Source organism: Microcebus murinus, chromosome 12 (assembly GCF_040939455.1).
Source record: "Microcebus murinus isolate Inina chromosome 12, M.murinus_Inina_mat1.0, whole genome shotgun sequence".
Taxonomy (NCBI): Eukaryota; Metazoa; Chordata; class Mammalia; order Primates; family Cheirogaleidae; genus Microcebus; species Microcebus murinus.
Genome location: NC_134115.1, coordinates 59,774,937 through 59,792,316, shown reverse-complemented (window position 1 = coordinate 59,792,316; position 17,380 = coordinate 59,774,937). Strand labels below are relative to the sequence as shown.

The window sequence follows — 17,380 nt, the reverse complement described above, 5'->3', positions numbered from 1 at the left end:
CCTGGGCGTGGGCTGGGAAGGGGACCAGCCCTCTGTTCTCAGCCCCATTGCTGGTGGCTGAAGAAGGGAGGGGGCAGTCGCTTGCACTCTAGAATCCCATCGTGGCTGCCTGCCTTTGTGCACCCCTTTCCCTGGTTCAAATAATAGCAACAGCTGGCTGGCTTCGCCCAGCACCTTGAACTCAAGATAAGATTGATGCAAAACCTCATTGGCCAGAAAAGTCCTATGTTCTCTCCAAAGTGTCTGCCCTGTTTCCAGGTGGACGGTCACTTTCCTGTGCTCACCTCTGGCTCTGGCTTCCCAGGCTGTGTGATCTGCACTGCTCTTTGAACATTTCCTTTCATCTCAACTCTACCAGCCACCCAAACATGGAACTCAACTAATTCCTCTGATTTCTGTGTGGGGAGAAAACACCAACCCAGCCATCCCTGGCCTTTGAGTGTGACTGCATGGGAGACGGGCACGGGGCAGGCTAAGCTCCCAACCGGGCTTTTGCCCAAATGGGAATTTGGACATCCCACTTCTTAAATGTTCCTCTCCCCATCCTGCCATAGGGCACATGCGGCTTCCTTTTTCTCCCCCTTTCTCACTCTGAAGAGCAAAACCTCCCACAGTTCAAGTCCTTCCAGGTTCAATCGCTTGCCCAAGGCCACACAACCAGTGAGCAGAGGGGCTGTCCACAGAGTGTGCTCTCAGCCCTGCCACCAGAATGGCTGTGCCCACCTGCGCACACACCTTCCCTGCCCCACCCGCACCTGCTGTCTGCTCTCACGGCACCATATTGGGACCCATGCTCAGTGCTGCCTCCAGGCTTGGTCTCATAGCTCTAGGTCCTGTCCTGCTTTCTCTGTGGGACTGCTCAGTCCCAGGGGCTGAGGGTGGAGAAGATCACGGCACATGTTTGGTTTTTTTTGTTTTGTTTTTGAGACAGAGTCTCACTCTGCTGCCTGGGCTAGAGTGCCATGGCATCAGCCTAGCTCACAGCAACCTCAAACTCCTGGGCTGAAGCGATCCTCTTGCCTCAGCCTCCCAGGTAGCTGGGACTACAGGCATGCACCACCGTGCCTAGTTAATTTTTTCTATTTTTAGTTGTTTGGCTAATTTCTTTCTATTTATACTAGAGACAGGGTCTCATTCTTGCTCAGGCTGGTCTCAAACACCTGAGCTCAAGCAATCCTCCTGCCTTGGCCTCCCAGAGTGCTAGGATTACAGGCATGAGCCACTGCGCCTGGCCTGGCACATGTTTTGTTGTTGAAAGAGTTCTTAGGGCTTTACATGTGACCAAGTCCAGATAGCGCTAGGAGCTGTCTCTGGGGAGGGCCCATGTACTGTGCGCCCCCGAGGTGGAGGTCTCAGTGCCCACTGAGGGACAGCCACATAGGCACGGGCTGGCACCCCAGTCAGGCCTCAGAGAAGCTTTTCTATGAATACATAAAGAAAAGGTGTCCCCCACTTAAGGGGTTTGTATTACTATTTTTTTTATTTCAGCATATTATGGGGGTACAGATTTTAAGGTTTCAATAAATGCCCATTTCCCCCCCTCCCCCCAAAAGTCTGAGTCTCCATCATGACCATCCCCCAGATGGTGCACATCTCACTCATTATGTATGTATATACCCGCCCCCCTCCCACCTGCCCAATACCCTATTACTGTAGTACCTATGTGTCCACTTAGGTGCTACTCAGTTAATACCAGTTTGCTGGAGAATATATCTGGTGCTTGTTTTTCCATTCTTGGGATACTTCACTTAGTAGTATGGGTTCCAGCTCTAACCAGGAAAATATAAGATGTGCTATATCACCATTGTTTCTTAGAGCTGAATAGTACTCCATGGTATACATATACCACATTTTATTAATCCATTCTTGGATTGATGGGCACTTGGGCTGTTTCCACAGCCTTGCAATTATGAATTGTGCTGCTATAAACATTCAAGTGCAGGTGCCTTTTTTGTAGAGTGTCATTGGATCATTTGGGTAGATGCCCAGCAATGGGATTGCTGGATCAAATGGTAGATTCACTTGTATCACTTTAAGGTATCTCCATATTGCTTTCCACAGAGGTTGAACTAGTTTGCAGTCCCACCAGCAGTGTAGGAGTGTTCCTCTCTCTCCGCAACCACGTCAGCATTTATTGTTTGGAGATTTTTTGATAAAGGCCATTCTCACTGGGGTTAAGTGGTATCTCATTGTGGTTTTGATTTGCATTTCCCTGATGATTAGGGATGTTGAGCATTTTTTCATATGTTTGTTGGCCATTCTTCTGTCTTCTTTAGAAAAGTTTCTGTTCAAGTCCTTTGCCCACTTTTTAATGGGGTTATTTGATTTTTTCTTCCTGATTTTCATGAGTTCTAAGTAGATTCTAGTTATCAGTCCCTTATCGGATGCATAGGATGCAAAAATTTTCTCCCATTCTGTAGGTTGTCTGTTTACTTTCATGACTATTTCTTTGGCTGTGCAGAAGCTTTGTAGTTTGATCATGTCCCATTTATTTATTTTTGTTGCTGCTGTGATTGCCTTTGGGGACTTCTTCATAAACTCTTTGCCCAGGCCAATGTCTAGGAGAGTGTTTCCAACTTTTTCCTCTAGAGTTCTAATAGTTTCATACCTTAGGTTTAAGTCTGTTATCCAGCGTGAGTTGGTTTTTGTGAGAGGTGAAAGGTGTGGGTCCTGTTTTAGCCTTCTGCAGGTGGCTATCCAGTTTTCCCAGCACAACAAAACAATGCCCAGCCTAGAATATTATTCCCTGCAAAACTAAGCTTCGTATATGAAGGAGAAATAAAAACATTCTCAGATAAGCAAAGGCTCGGAGAATTCACCAAGACAAGACCAGCCCTACAAGAAGTACTTAAAACAGCGTTACGCACGGAACATCATGATAATAACCCACGAATATAAAAACAACCAAAACCCAAAGATATTAAAGGCCAGATATTACAATGGCTCAAGACAGAAATCATAGCAACAACATCCAACCCAACAGAATGATCAGTAATCTACCTTACCTATCAGTTCTCTCAATAAGTGTGAATGGCTTAAACTCTCCACTCAAAAGACATAGGCTGGCTGAATGGATAAGAAAATACAGGCCAAGTATATGCTGTCTTCAGGAAACACATCTAACCTGCAAGGATGCATATAGACTAAAAATCAAAGGGTGGAGATCAATATTCCAAGCAAATAAAAGCCAAAAGAAGGCTGGTGTGGCAGTTCTAATTTCAGACGATTTAGTTTTTAAACCAACAAAAGTAGTGAAAGACAAAGAGGGTCATTATATAATGGTGAAGGGCACAGTTCAACAAGAAGAGATAACAATTTTAAATATATATGCACCCAACTTAGGTGCATCCAGATTCATAAAGCAAACCTTACTGGAGCTAAGCAAATGTATTACTATTTTTGAGAGGCCAAAAGCATAGGTTAATTAACAGAAAGAGGCAGGGGGCCTGTGGTGTCACCAGAAAGGGTGTTTATCATGTGATCTTTGTACTGGGCCTTCTGGGTGCTCCTCTGGAGGCCCCAACCAAAGCCAGAAGCAGGGATTTTTGTTTTCTGCCCTGAGAGCGTCATTCCTGCCCTTGAGGAGCATCACGTCCTGCCTGTGGATACTGAGCTGTGTCGTCTCCCAGGCAGGGTCCCTCTCGCTGGGACTGTGGCAGCAGCCTCCGGTGGGACCCCTGACTGCAGGCCTGCCTCCTCCAGCCCTGTCCTGCAGATAATGGCACTCCCTGGTCTGAAGCCTTCCCTGGGCCCAGCCCTAGAGGGGCAAAGCATTACATGCCTGCCCCACGCCGCTCTGTTCTGCGGCTGCCTCTGCCGGGGCCTCGAGGAACACCTGGCCATCGGAGGTGACACCCTGACCAGCCCATCCCAGGCCTTGGCTGGTACCTGGGGTGCCTGCCTTCCCCTGCCATCAAAGTGCTACCCATCCTTCAAGGCCTGGCTCATGTGCTCTCCTCCACCCCTGAAAGTGTCCTCAGGGTGTCCCCAGGCCTTCTCTGGGCAGGACAAACCGCACTTTCTAAGCTGCTCTTACGAGGTTCCAGGACAGAAGGCGAGTGCTCGGGTGTGGAGATGGGGGTGAGTTCCAGCAGGGGAAGCCAAGCAGAGGCTCGGAGCCCCGGACCCAAGGGAAGCCAGGATCAGGTGGGGCCCATGGGCACCCAGGCTCAGCAGACAGGAAGGGCCTACAGCCATCACTCAGTCTGATCTGTCCTTTTACAGATGGGGAAACAGGGGCCCAGGGAGGGAAGGCAGTGCCAGGCAGGCGAGAGGGTCCTGGGCTGGAAGACGGGAGCCTGGCCATGGAGTCACCCCCGGCCTGGGCGAGTCTCCCCACCTTCCCGAGGCTCCGTTTTCTCACATAGAAAATGTAGACAGTTGTATGCATCTTGTGAGCATCATGGGATTGTCAGGAGGGTTCAGTGAAGTTCTGGATGCCAAGGAGGCCTTGGTGACCAATATAGGATCATTATTATGTGTCACTATTTACATTTACTGAGCACTCATTAGATACCAGGCACTCTATATATCAGTTCACTTGGTTTTTAAAACAACCACATAGTCTTGACAACAACCTGTCATTTGCCTCTACTTTATAGAGGAGCTAACTGAGGCACAGAGTGGTTGAGCAACCTGCTGAGAGCTTCACAGAGCTAGGAAGAGGCAGACCAGGATTTGAAGCCATGCAGTCTGGCTCCAGAGAGACACCTTGCTCCTTGCCTCTGTGCCAAACTGACTGAGGCACATGGGGTCAGGTGGCAGCACGTGCCTTAAACCTGGGCAGTCTTCTGCCTCCCACCCAGCTTGGTGGCCTGGCGAGGCCACGTCTTATAGCCAGGCAGCTTCCTTGGTGACTGAGGACCTGGCCTCCCATATGTCATGGGGTGAGGGCTGCCTGTACTCAGCCAGCTTCCCATGTGGCACTTCAGATAATTACACACCACCACAGAGTCCCCAACATGTGGCCAGACCAGCCCCTGTGTCAGTCTCATGCCCCAGAGATGGACAAGCTCCCCTTTGCCAGAATGCACCAATCTCACAGGCAGGTCACAGGACAGCGGCCCCGTGTTGGGGGTGCCCTCCACACCCTCACTCTTGGCCCATGAGGGGGTGGTCCCTGGTGGGTTCATCTCCTCCACCAAGGGGCAGTATGGTGTGGCGGGCGATGGAGTCGGAGACATTGGTTTGAATCCTGGCACATGGCAGGTGCTCAGTGCACCCCTGGCTGTCAGTGCTAATAATGAGAGCAATGGTAGCCATCATCTGAGGAGACAGGTCTGCTCTGAAAGCGTGTCCTGGTTGACTTAGGAGTTCCCATTCGTTCATTCACTCAACAAATAGTTGTCCGTGCCGACTGGATGCCAGGCTCTGTGCTAGAGGTTGGGATAGAGACATGGGCAGACAAAACTCCCTGTCCCCACGGGGCTCACATCCTAGTGGGAGAGGCAGATAATTAGCGAGATGAGTGTGATAAACAAGACAGGTTGGACTGTGATAAGTTGTATGGAGAAAAATAAAGAAGGAAAGAGGAACGTGGTGGAAGGAGTTTCTTTTTAAACGTGGTGGTCAGAGAAGGCTTCACAGGGAAGACGACACGCGAAGAAAGCCTAGCAGGGGTGAGGGAAGAGCCGCACCGACTGTGGAGGAGCGTGTGTTACGGGGAGCCAGGGGAGCGGCCGGTGATTTCTGGAGCGCCCGCCGTCTGCCGTGGATGGGACATCACACCGGGGTGTGGGTGGGGCGGCCCACAGGTGCAGAGAGGAATCAGTCCCACCTGCAGGGCCAGACACGCCCATGCCACAGGGGACTCCCATGCCGGTCAGGGCAAACCCAGTGCTGTGGCATGAAGCAGAGAGGGGCTTCCCAGAGTAAGAAGTGCCCAAGTACCTCTATGCTCAGTACCGGGAGGCCAGGCAGGTGGGGACGGGGTCGAGGATGGCGTACTCTGACTTAGGTACATTCTCTAGAAGAGTTGGGAGCTGCTTATGTCCCTTTGCAGCCCCCCAGGAGCCAATGCCAATTTGAGGATGGGTAATGTTAACTAATTCCAGGCAAACGGAACTGAGATGTGTACTTTGGAGAGCTGTAGATCAGGGAGGCTTCCTGGAAGAGGTGGCCTTGAAGTTGGGCCTGGCAGCAGAAGCAATGTGGCTAAGCAGAGATGCAAAGATGGCCTATGCCCTGGGCCCAGGCACAGCGCTGTCGAGAAGTGCCTCTGATGGGGCAGCTCCACGTGCACCCCAAGGGGAGGTGGCTGTCCCCCTTCCCCAGGCTGCTCAGGCCCTCTGCTCCCCCTAGACTGCCCCTGAGGAGGAGGAGGTGCCTGGCGCTGACGGATATGCCGAGGCTGGGCTGCTGCGGCCCGGCACTGTCACCATGCTCTCCCTCTGCACGCCGAACCTGACACCCTGACCACTGAGGCATAAAAAACAGAGAATTGGAAGGCTCAGCCTGTCAGGCTGGGAGTGGCCCCCAGAGAGGCCTGAGGAGGAGTGTGTGTGTGAGTGTGTGCCTGTGCGTGTGGACACGCTCTGCCTGTGGTTGCTGGCAGAGGTGGGGAGGAGGCTGCCCGGCCCAGGGGGTGGGAGCGGCCACCCCACAATCCTGCCTGTTATTCCTGCCCCACCTGGCCGAGCCCTGCAGGCCCCACATTTGGGTTTAGCCACAGGGGAGAGAGCGTGGCTCTTCGCCCTGAGTCCTGGCGGGTCCCTTTTTCAGGCTCTGGCCCTTCACCCTTATAGGCATGCTCGGGGGGTGGGGGGATGGTGGAGGCACTTGTGGGCTGCAGGTGGTCTCGTGGGGCTGTGTAACTCCCACCAGCTCTGGCAGGGAAGGGCCCGTGTGCTCTGTACCCTGCAGCTCTACCGAGCCTCTCAACAGCTGCTTCCCAGGCCCCGCTCCAGGGCCTGTGCCAAGCGAGCATGGCCCGCCAGGCACTGGGGGACCCAGCGATGAGTCAGGGCCAAAGCCCACCCTCTGGGGGCAGACAGACAGGCCCTGCTGGCCACAAGACCAAGGCAGCAAGATTAGGAGGGACAGAGTCGTGACCTCTCCTCCTGCAACCTGGTGGGTGGTAAGAGGCACCCCTGGGGCAGGCAGCGAGAGCCCAGGGAAGTGCCAGGGGCAAGTGTCACACTCCAGGAGCAGCTGGGGCCACAATCACAGGAAGCTGGCACCCCCACAGCTCCTGCCTGGGCCCGCCCAGAGCTGCTAACAACTGCCCCTTTTCGTGCCTAGAAGGCCCTGCCCGACTCCCTCTTCCCTGCTTTCTGAGCCCTTGGCTTGCCCTTCATTTCAGCAAAGTTCCATCTGCCTCCTCCAGGCAGAGGGCCTGGGTTTATGTCTCATGTACCTGACTGGACTGAAGCCCCAGGAGAGCCACCCCGGCTTCACGGCACAGAGAGCCAGACTAGGGTTGAGGTTAACTGTGTCTTCTATGTCCAGAGCCACTCAGGGAGCACTTGGGGAGTGACACTGAACCTATGCTGGGGTCCCGGAGTGGCCTCAGTCAGGGATGAGAACTAAGCAGTCTGTGGCTTTGTACTTGGCCAACTGTGTCAAGACCATTTCACGAGAGGCCCTGGGCATCTCCTCACCTGTAAAATGGGCCGATGGCCCCAAGGGATACCTGGCACACGATAGTTCCATGGTACACATGTGAGAGGTTGGTATTCACTCCCACTGAAAGAAAGGGCTTTTAGGGGACATACAGACAATGCCAGTGACAGCTGCCCACTCTATTCTGGTGGGGACCTGACTTGCTTGTATTGGTTATAGAAAGTACCTACAGCTCATGTAAGAGGCAGATGCCACTGGTGTCAGGCTGGCTGGGGACCAGGGCCTTTTCTGAACTTTATTTGACATTTGGTTCCTGTTTCTCTCTCTACCCACCACATGCAGGGAGTGAGTTTTCTGGGAGCCCCTACAGCCACCCGCAGTATTCCTCGTACAACGACTCCTGGAGGTTCCCCAACCCGGGGCTGCTTGGTGAGTACTGGCAGAGACCCCGGGGGCCATCGGCGACTCCAGCTAGGCCTCCTCATTGGGCCAGGGCCCTTGATGGCCTGAGGTCTGGTCACTGAGGGAGAGTGGGTAGCTTGTCCAGACACATGACTATGGGGCTGTCATGGGGGCCTTATGGCAGTGGGCACCGCTCCAGCCCTGCCAGTGCCCTGGTCCCTCCCCCAGATCTGTGGTGGGTCAGGGAAAATGGCACAGAAGGGAACAGCAAATAAGGGCATTGAGGAAGAAAGAAGAAGGTGAAAAAAGTGCCTGCCCACAAATAACCTATATTTCTTAAGAATCATTCATTACATATTCAGGTGGTGAGAACTGTCTAAATAAGAGGCAGCAAAGATGCCAGCTTGGATTGACTGGTAGTGGCTGCCTTGGTAAGGACTCTGAGGCCAGTGGTTGATTAGTGATGTCTGCCATGGACATCAGCAGAGCCAGCTGCATTGGACACCGGCTGCCCGGTGGCGGAAGGCCTGCTGAGGCGTGCCATCCAGGGCTCAGCCAGTGCCCATCTTCTGCCCCAGGCAGACTGGTAGATTGCCCTGTGTGCCAGCCTGACCTGTGGATATCATCAGGATATTTGGGCCACCCGAAGTCAAGCAGGAATAAGCCAGCCCTCAAAAGGCCAAGAAGAGCCTTTTGTTGTGTTGAAATGAACTTACATGAAACCAGCTAGTGAGTGCCAGCTGGAGCTAAAGTTCTGGAACATGAAGCAGAGGCCTAGGTTCACAGATGTCACTCGCCACTGGGGACAGAGCCAGCCAATCAGTCTGCAGGCAGCAACACTGATCCCGCCCCCAACAGTCAGCTAAGAATTTTCTGGTGGGAGCAGTAAAAGGTCAGACACAGAAGAGCCCTCTGAGACCACCCAGGTTTGTCTGTCCACCTTAACAAGGCCTCCTTAAGGAATAGCCTGTTAATTCCCTGGATCCTTAATTATTTCAGGACTGAGAAACCTAGGCTTCATCAGAAAGGCAATAACCTGGTATCTTCGAACTCAAGTTGCCAAGCCATACATAGGTCTGTGAAACCTCAGCCTCAGCCTTCCCAAACCTGGTTTGGTGATTAGGACAGACACATGGTATAGACACCACCTGTCTGTCTCTTGCTACCTCAAGTCCATGCTCTTGGGCCCTGGGCTGTCCAGGGCATTTTGGTGTGTCATGCATAACTTGTGGATGAAATAAGGACAATGCCAATTAGTGCTCCAGGTCCCTGTGCTAGGGAGATTTTGCGCCTTGCAGAGGATGACCAGGCTCTTATTATCTGTGGTCTCTGGGAGGGGCAAGATCTGAAGATTAATCTCTTCTCAGACTTCTTTTTTGGTTTTGGTCAAAAATCATTTCTAAATATTGAACCAAGGTCTGTACTTACCTGATGCTTTTCCTTAAACAGACCCCCTGAGACTGCCCAGCTGTCAGTCTCAGGACACGGGAGGCATGGACAGTCTGTGGTCTTCCTGAACCAGGGTCTTCCAGCAGGGGTGGGGGCAGGGGGTGGGTCTTGAGGCCTGAGCCCGGGAGCCCTTCCCTGGACATCTGCCTCGGTCAGAGCCCTGGTCCCAGTGCTGCTGGGAGACCCACAGGGGATGTGGCGCAAAGGAGACCTGGGCATCAGCTTGTGGGGGTGATTCTTTCTGTTGAGGATGTGACCTCAAAGAGGTCATGTTGGCCCAGGGCTGCCACATACGACTGTGAACGCCCAAGGGGACAAGTGGGGGCTGAAATCCAGCCCACGCAAGGCACAAAGCCCTGAGCCCTGGAACAGGGCCACACCTGCTGAGAAAGGATACCTTTTTCTGATGTTCACAAGGTGTCCTAGAGGTTGGCAGTGGCCCTCATTTATTTGCCTGGGAATTCAAAGACAGAGAATTGGGAGGAAACTGTGCAGGCAGGTGTTGCAGAGTAAAGGACAGAGTAAGAGGTGGGGTGGCCTGTGGAGTGTGCATGGAGCAGGGACCTAGAACGCTGGGCTGAGAAGTTTGGACCTGAGTGTGTGGGCAGCTGGCGTCTGAGGGAGTAGGGAGGGACTGGGGGCTAGGCGGCCTCTGAGGCTTCCGCTGCTCAAGCGGGAGTGGAACCAGTTTACATGCCAGTCGCTAGGTTGGGCTGTGCGCCTGGCGTGGGAAAGACGCAGACTCTGTCCCGGGTAGCACACAGGCCGGGGGTGACGGAGCCTCAGGCAGGGGCGTCTGCACTGGGAGGTGCTCAGTGCCTTTAAGGGGGCTAGAGACAGAGTGGAGAGAAGGAAGAGGAACCAACTCTGTTCATCTAAGTGACCACTTGCCAATGTGAAAACCCTTCACAGGGGTTATCCCATTGTTTCCTTTCAACGACTCTACGGAGTACTATTGTCTCTATACTACAGAAGAGGAGAGCGAGACTCAGAAAGGTTAATTAATTCACCTGAAGTCACACAGCATGCAGATGGCAGAATGAGGACTTATATTCAGGTCCCCCTGACACCAGAACTTATTTTCATAACCAGTATGTAGTACTCTTACTCTTCCCGCCTCATTCACAGTCTGCACAATACTGCAGCGGGAAAAGAGGCCTCATCTCTCTGTAGAAACAGGCCTTGGGAGCCCTAAACACTCAGACCTGGGGTGTGACGAGAATGGCTCCAGTCTAGTTTAGAGAGCCAGATTACTGTATAATAGACTCTCGGTTGCAAACAACAGAATCCACTTTGGTCAGTTTAAGCAGAAAATGAATTTATTAAGGGATATTAGGGGCTCCCAGAATCTTCAGGAGGACCAAAAAGAAATAGGCATGGGACACAGCTGGGAATGACACCCGGCCACACCACCAGGGCTGCCCCCGCATGCACACTCCTGCCGTGGCCAGCAGGCCCCAGTGGCGCCCCCACTGCAGCTCCCTCTGGGCTGCGCTGTACCCAGGGGCTGGGACCCAGAGTCAGAAGCTCTGCCCTCCTACCCACTCCCGCTCACGTGGCACACCTGTGCCCCCGCAGCCGGGAGGGGAGTTCTGACTTCTAGCTCCAAGGGGCGGCCTCGTACCACGGGAAGCGCTGCAAACACAGGAAGAGCACAAGCGACTTCCGGCAGCTACACACTTGGAAACGGTCCCTGTGCTGCCCAAGTCTACAGCCTGGGAGTCCTAGTTAGGTCCCCAACCAGTCTGGGCTTTAGCTGCCGCAGGTGTGATTCGAGGATGGTCGCCATGGCAGCCTCGTTGGAGCAGGAGCTGACCATGATGCTCTCTTGAGGCTCACGGCCAGAATAACAGTGACCCTGCTTTCCTGAAGATGCATGAGCCTTGCAAATAGCTCAGCCTGGTGCCTTCCTCTGTCCCTCCCCACAGCGCCTCCAGGGCTGGGCTGAGAGAACCCCCCAGGGCAGGGAGACCTAGCCTGACTGTTTCGGCCTCCTGGGGAGAGTGCCAGGGTGTGGAAACCCCTCGGCTCCTTGGTGCTCTCCTGGATCGGTGGGCCCCGAGGGAGCAGGCGAGGCCCTGCACACGCGCATACACTCACCTGCGTGTGCTCACAGCCTCAGGTCCTCGCTCCCACTCTCACCCGCCTCGCACACGCTGTCCACACCCGGCCAGCCCGGCTGAAGCCTCCTCCGCAGAAACACTGCAGAGAGAGGGTCGGCAGTGCCAGCAGAGGAAGCAAAGGGCTCATCACACGTTGGCAATTCGCGAGAACGTCCCTCCCCACGATCCCCAGCCAGGGTGGCTGTGACCAGCATCCCGTGGGGCTCCAGGCCAGCGAGGGGCCGCAGAGACATGTGGGCAGGGCCGGAGGGGAGAAAGGCGGGCGGTCAATTAGGATTAGAACGCGAGCCGTGGCCGCTGGAAAGGGATTAGAGGGGCCGCGGAGCCGGAATGCCTGTGTCAAGCAGTAAATTGATGATAATGTGAATTAGAGAGGAAAAATGACAGAAGAAAGGACAAGTTTATTCTAGATGGAGGTCTAATGGGCACCAGGAAGACAGAGTGCTTTGTGAGGTGATGTTTTCATTTTTCACGGTAGATGCAAACGCACATGCTGGGCCTGCCGGATGGCCTGGCCAGGAGGCGAGGCTTTGGGCGCAAGCGAGTCAGAGCCAGGGCAGAGGTGGCCGGGCGGGGCTTGGGCGGATGGCAGGGCCAGGGCAGAGGTGGCCGGGAGGGGCTTGGGCGGATGGCAGAGCCAGGGATCCTTCCAGCAGGAGCCTTGACTTGCATTTCCTGCCGCTGGGGGCCCATCTGAGGGGCAGCCTCTGTGACTGTCCTGCTCTTGTGCCATGCCCAGGCCTGCAGGGACAGGCCCCCTCTCGCACACACGCCCCTATCCCCCAGGCCCGCTGCACGCAGGATGCAGGGTGGCACTGCAGATGCTCTGTGAGTGACTGTCCCCATCCCACAGAAGAGAGAACAGAGGAAGGCTGGCAGGTGACTCTGAGTCAGGGCTCTGACTGGGGAGGTGACAAAGGAGGCAGCAGAAAACTCTATCTTGGGGAATACTTAGGCATGGGGTTGGTGTCCGTCCCTTCCAGAACGGTACAGCCTGCCGGCCCCAGCACCGTCATTGCCGCCTGCGGCCATGCTGCCGTGGTGTGGCGGGGAAGGACAGGGAGGGAGTGGTAGTGTGTGTGCTAATCAGAGCTGAGTTTGGAGGGGAGGTGGCACATGCTGAAGTGCCCCCATCCCACCCTCTTGGTTACATACTAGCTGTATGACCTTGGGCAAGGTACTTAACCTCTCTGTGCCTCGTTGTCCTCATCTGTAAAATGGGGACAGTCACAGTTCTTACCTGGTAGGGTTGTTGTGGAAATGAAGTTAACGGATATAGAGTGCTTAGAAACGTGACCATTTCCACGGCTCTTTCAAGTCCTTCTCTCACAGTGCCCTCCCATAGCCCCACTGTGACGCCCTTTACAGATTAAAAAACTGAGGTCAGGGGAATGAAGTCCCTTGTTCAAGGTCTCACAGCCAAGAAGTGGCAGAGCACGACTGGCAAACTCCAGGACTCAGCCCCCAATTGTGGTGCAGGTGGGGTCTCCTTTATGTGAAATGCTCGGGGCCAAAACTGTTTTGGATTTCAGACTTTTTTAGATTTTGGGATATTTGCATTATATACCAGTTGAGCATCCCCACTCTAAAAATCTGAAATGCGAAATGCTCCAAAATCTGACATGACCCTCAAAGGCAATGCCCACTGGAGCATTTCACATTTCAGAATTTTGGAGTGCGGATGCTCAACCTGCAGCCGGGAGAACTGCCAGGATTTGGTTTGGATTTGGGTGAGATTGCGGAATGAGTCACTTCACCTGGGGACCCAGGAAGCTTGACAGGGCCCCAGCTGCTGCCCACCCAGACAAGCTGGGCCCTCCAGGGTGGGGTGTACAGGCCTTGAACTGGAACGGGTCTTGAGCCGGATGCAGACAGCCTGAATGCCTGGCCAGGCCCTGGCACCCAGAGCCTCTGTGGCTTTGGGCACATGACTTTGGTTTGTTGAACTTCAGTTTCCACAACCTGTAAAAGGAGGAGATTAGCCTACTGATTCTAACTTCTGTGGTTCTGAGAACCTGGGCCCCCCAGCTCCCCCACCCCTGAGGAGGCTGGTGGGAGGGACCCCAGGGCTGACCTCAGCTCCCTCTCCCGTCTCTTCCAGGCTCCCCCTACTACTACAGCGCCGCTGCCCGAGGAGCTGCCCCGCCTGCGGCCGCCACTGCCTATGACCGGCACTGACCCTTGGAGCCAGGCGGGCGCCAAGCACTTGTGACACATATCATTGAGGGCGATAGCCTCCAGCCCCTCTGGAGCCAGCCAGAGGGGCCTGCTGAGACTGTCCCCAGCAGCCTCCCCCCGTCACCTGAAATTCCCACCTTCCCCTTCTCCTCCCTGGGATAGGGTTTTATGCCAGGGCTGTTGGACTTCTCGATGCTCATCCATTGCTAAGAGCCAATTGATGAGCTTCTCCCAATGGCCACTGAGTCTCCGAGAACCAACAGACCTTTCTGTGGACAACTGCAGCCCAGCCCAGCCTGCCAGTCCCCCAGCCGTCTGACCATCTGTCTGTCGAAACCACCCGGGCCTGGGAAGGAGAGCTTGCTTTAGCGGCTTCAGCAGCACTTGTGTAAATACCTTCTCACTTTTCCGTGGGCCCAAGGGTCCGACTGAGCAGACTGCCCGACCCATTATGTGTCCTGCACTCACGGTGCGTCACGGGACATCTCAGACCTGTGCCCGGAGCGTCCCCTCTGCCCTGGGTGCCCCCGCCACGTGGGCTCAGAGCTGTCCTTGACACCGAGGACACCCACCGTGGGGCCCCTGCCTCCCGCTCACGTCTTGACGGGAGTCTTGACCGGGAGTCTCTTCTTTCACGTCTTGACCGGGAGTCTCACTGGGCTGGTTGTGCTGCAAGTGCCCCCTGAGAGCCCTCCCCAAGAGGAACATACTTTCCAGAGACGCCCTGGCTTCCTGCCTCCATTTCCCTGGGGCCAAAGGAGTGTTAGCAGCTCTTTTCCAGATCAAAGAACTCAAAGAGAACTGCTGGGGAGAGAGAACTTCCTCAGCTACTGTGCAAAAGCAAGATGTCATCCAAGGTGTTGACCGCACTGTGGACTTTGAGCGTCAGGGCGGGTGGGATGCAGGAGATCGTCCAATCCAAGCCCAGGAGGGGCCCGAGGCTTCCTGACTCCCCCAGCCCCTGGAGCTGTGTGTTTCCTGAGGCATATCCAGGCTCAAATCACTCTGGACACCCACCACGGACACTTCACCCACCCTCGAGGACCCCTATGAGTGGATTCTGGGCAAGCCTGTCCCAGCCGTGTAGACAATGATTAACACAAAGGACTTTCCCCTGCACCGAGGACCACAGACAGCCTACAGCAGCCAGCCAGCACTTCTGCATGTCCTCTTGGGGCAGCCCCTCCCCGTCCTCATGGAGCTTCGCATGCAGCTGGGAGCAGAGGTGCTGGGATTGGGGGCAGATGCCTAATTTTGCACAGTGCATGCCCACCTGTTGATTGAAGGGGCTGCGATGGTCAGAGCCATGGCCAAGGACCACAGGAGCTTGGAGAGGGGGCTTGGAGAGCTCACTGTGGGCTAGGGTGGCCAGAGGAAGCCAGCTGGGAAGATGTGGGGGACAGAGGAAGGCTTCCTGGGGAAGAGGCAGGAAAGCAATGAGGAAGTGGTATGTGACCTGGGAATGGTTTGGAGATGGGGGTGCCAGATGCTGCCATCCCTATGCCTGGGGCCTCAATTTCTTGCATAGTCTCTCTTGTCATCTCAGAAAAGCCAGATGCAGCCCCTGTCCAAACCCAGGCTGAATTACAGCAATGACAGTGGGCTTGGTCATCTCATATGACAGTGTCCCCAATGCCGGCATGTCACTAGGATGGCAGCAAGCTGGGGGCAGAGATAGCCTGCACAGGAGTTGTCAATTCAGGCAGGTCTTGTCCCAGCCATTCCTCTGCTTTGGTGTGAGGCCTCAGACAGGACCCTTCACCTCTTTGAACCTCAGCCACCTTGGTACAGCAGAGTCACCTGTAGGTTCACCCAGCATCTGTCTGCTTTCCTTCCTCCCTCCCAGGGAGCTGGGGTCATGGCAGGGCTGGCTAGGGCAGGCCCTCCACTCCTGAGCAAGTATGTGGGGTGTGCTTGAGTCCTGCCCATACTTAGACCAAGTGGGAAACAAGAACGCCCAGAGGTGCACGATCTGGAAGAGGCTTGAAAAAGACCTAGTTCAGCTTGACCATGCAGGGAGACAGAGCAGAGCAGAGCAGAGCAGATCTCTTCTGGCCAGCACTAAGTGTTTTGTCCCCTAGACTCCTGCAAAGTGGTGGGACAGAAGAGAAAACAGAGGCTCACCAAGGTGGAGTCCCCAGGCAGTGACTGGCAGAGGTGGGGCTGAGACTCAGTCACCCCCATCTATCTATATATTAGCCCAGGGGAGAGAGGTTGGCAGTGAGGGCAGCAGGAGATGGCTCTGGACCCAGTGCCCCAGGCTGGGTGTCTGGGGCTGTTAGAACTGCCAAGAAAGCCCCATCACCCAGGCCCAGTGAGCTCACACCCACCCTCTGGAACCCACTGGGCAAAAAAGGGAGGTCACTGGAGCCAGAGCCACCTCCAGGAGCTGGGACCAACTGGCTCCAGCCTCCACCTGCCAGGTAAGGAAGGAGAAGGTGCATTACCTGGCTCCTCCCTCCCCCCATTAAGCAGGAAGTGCTGGGTCAGGAGTCTTTCTTGAAGGCCTTGGGCCTGTGTCCCCTGCCACCCCTCTTTTGGAATGATGTGCGCCCACCACTTTGGATCCTGGTCCCCCTGCCCCCCCTGATTCCAGGCTGCTGGGAGGAGCTCAGCCTCCCCTGAACCAGCTGCCTAAGGCACACAGCACCCTCCCCTCGGCCAAGCCTACCCGGCCTCTGCGGCCCCTCTCCCCGTCCTGTTCCCCTTCCTGCCCCTGTACTGAGCTCCCTCCTGGCCTTTCATCTCTCACCTGAGGCTCTGCTGGTCCTCAGATTGGACTTGTATTTATTAGACAACCACTCGATTCCTGGGCTGCCAGGCAGAAGCACAAGAGCACACGGATGCACACGGATGTTCTTATACATACATATCTGCTCTCACCAATCCAGAGCACCCTCGGTGTCCGGCGGAGCTCTGGGGGCTTGGTGAGGAGGCTTCCAAAGGACACAAGCCGTTGAGTAGATGCCAGAGGACTCTGAATGGAAAACAGTAAGTCCAGGACTTCACCAGCATCGTGGCAGGAGGCCTGGGGCATTCCTTCAAAAGGCCTTTGGCCCTGTGGTCCAGCTCCGACTTTTTGAAATGGACATTGTGGATTTTATGAAAAAATTTCATACCGTTATTCTAGCTCCAACCTAGAAAAATCTGACGACATATCAAACCCGTCATCCCTTTGCCAAGGCGCCTTAGGGTCAGCCCTCTCGTACCTGGCACCGTACGGTGCTTTGTGATCCTTGACCATCCTGTGGGGCCGATCAGGACACCTGTTTTACAGAGGGGGAAACTGACACTTGGGGCTCACGTGGCAAGACAGGGATGCGAATCCTTAGCTCTCCAGGCCCCATCCTCTCTCCACAGACTGTGCTCGCGACACGGGAGTGCATGGCTTTGAGACACCCACCCCTCACTCCCCTAGAAACCTTCCAGACCCAAATAGGGAAAGAAAGAACAGGGACGCAGAGGTTGGCCTGACCTAGGGGCCTAGCGGTTGGTGGCTTTGTTGGTCCAAATTGGTTCCCATTAACATTGAAACCTGCAGCGTCTTGCCCAGATTCACAGCAGCACTTCTGAGCTTTCATGCAGACTCCTTCCCTCCTGCACCCTGAGGCTCTTGAGGGGACTAGAGCTTGTCCAAGTCTACACCGTGATCCCTGACGGGCCCTGGG

General features: G+C 54.9%; 1 protein-coding gene across 1 annotated transcript in view; it reads left to right on the top strand.

Annotated features, from left to right (window-relative positions):
* The window catches only part of PAX5 (paired box 5), a 168,708-nt gene extending 154,996 nt beyond the window's left edge, over positions 1-13,712 (top strand). The window contains exons 9-10 of the mRNA XM_012769116.3: positions 7,903-7,989; positions 13,636-13,712. Of these exons, the coding sequence (XP_012624570.1) occupies positions 7,903-7,989; positions 13,636-13,712 (164 nt within the window). The remainder of the gene's footprint in view (positions 1-7,902; positions 7,990-13,635) is intronic.
* The last annotated feature ends 3,668 nt before the right edge of the window (positions 13,713-17,380 follow it).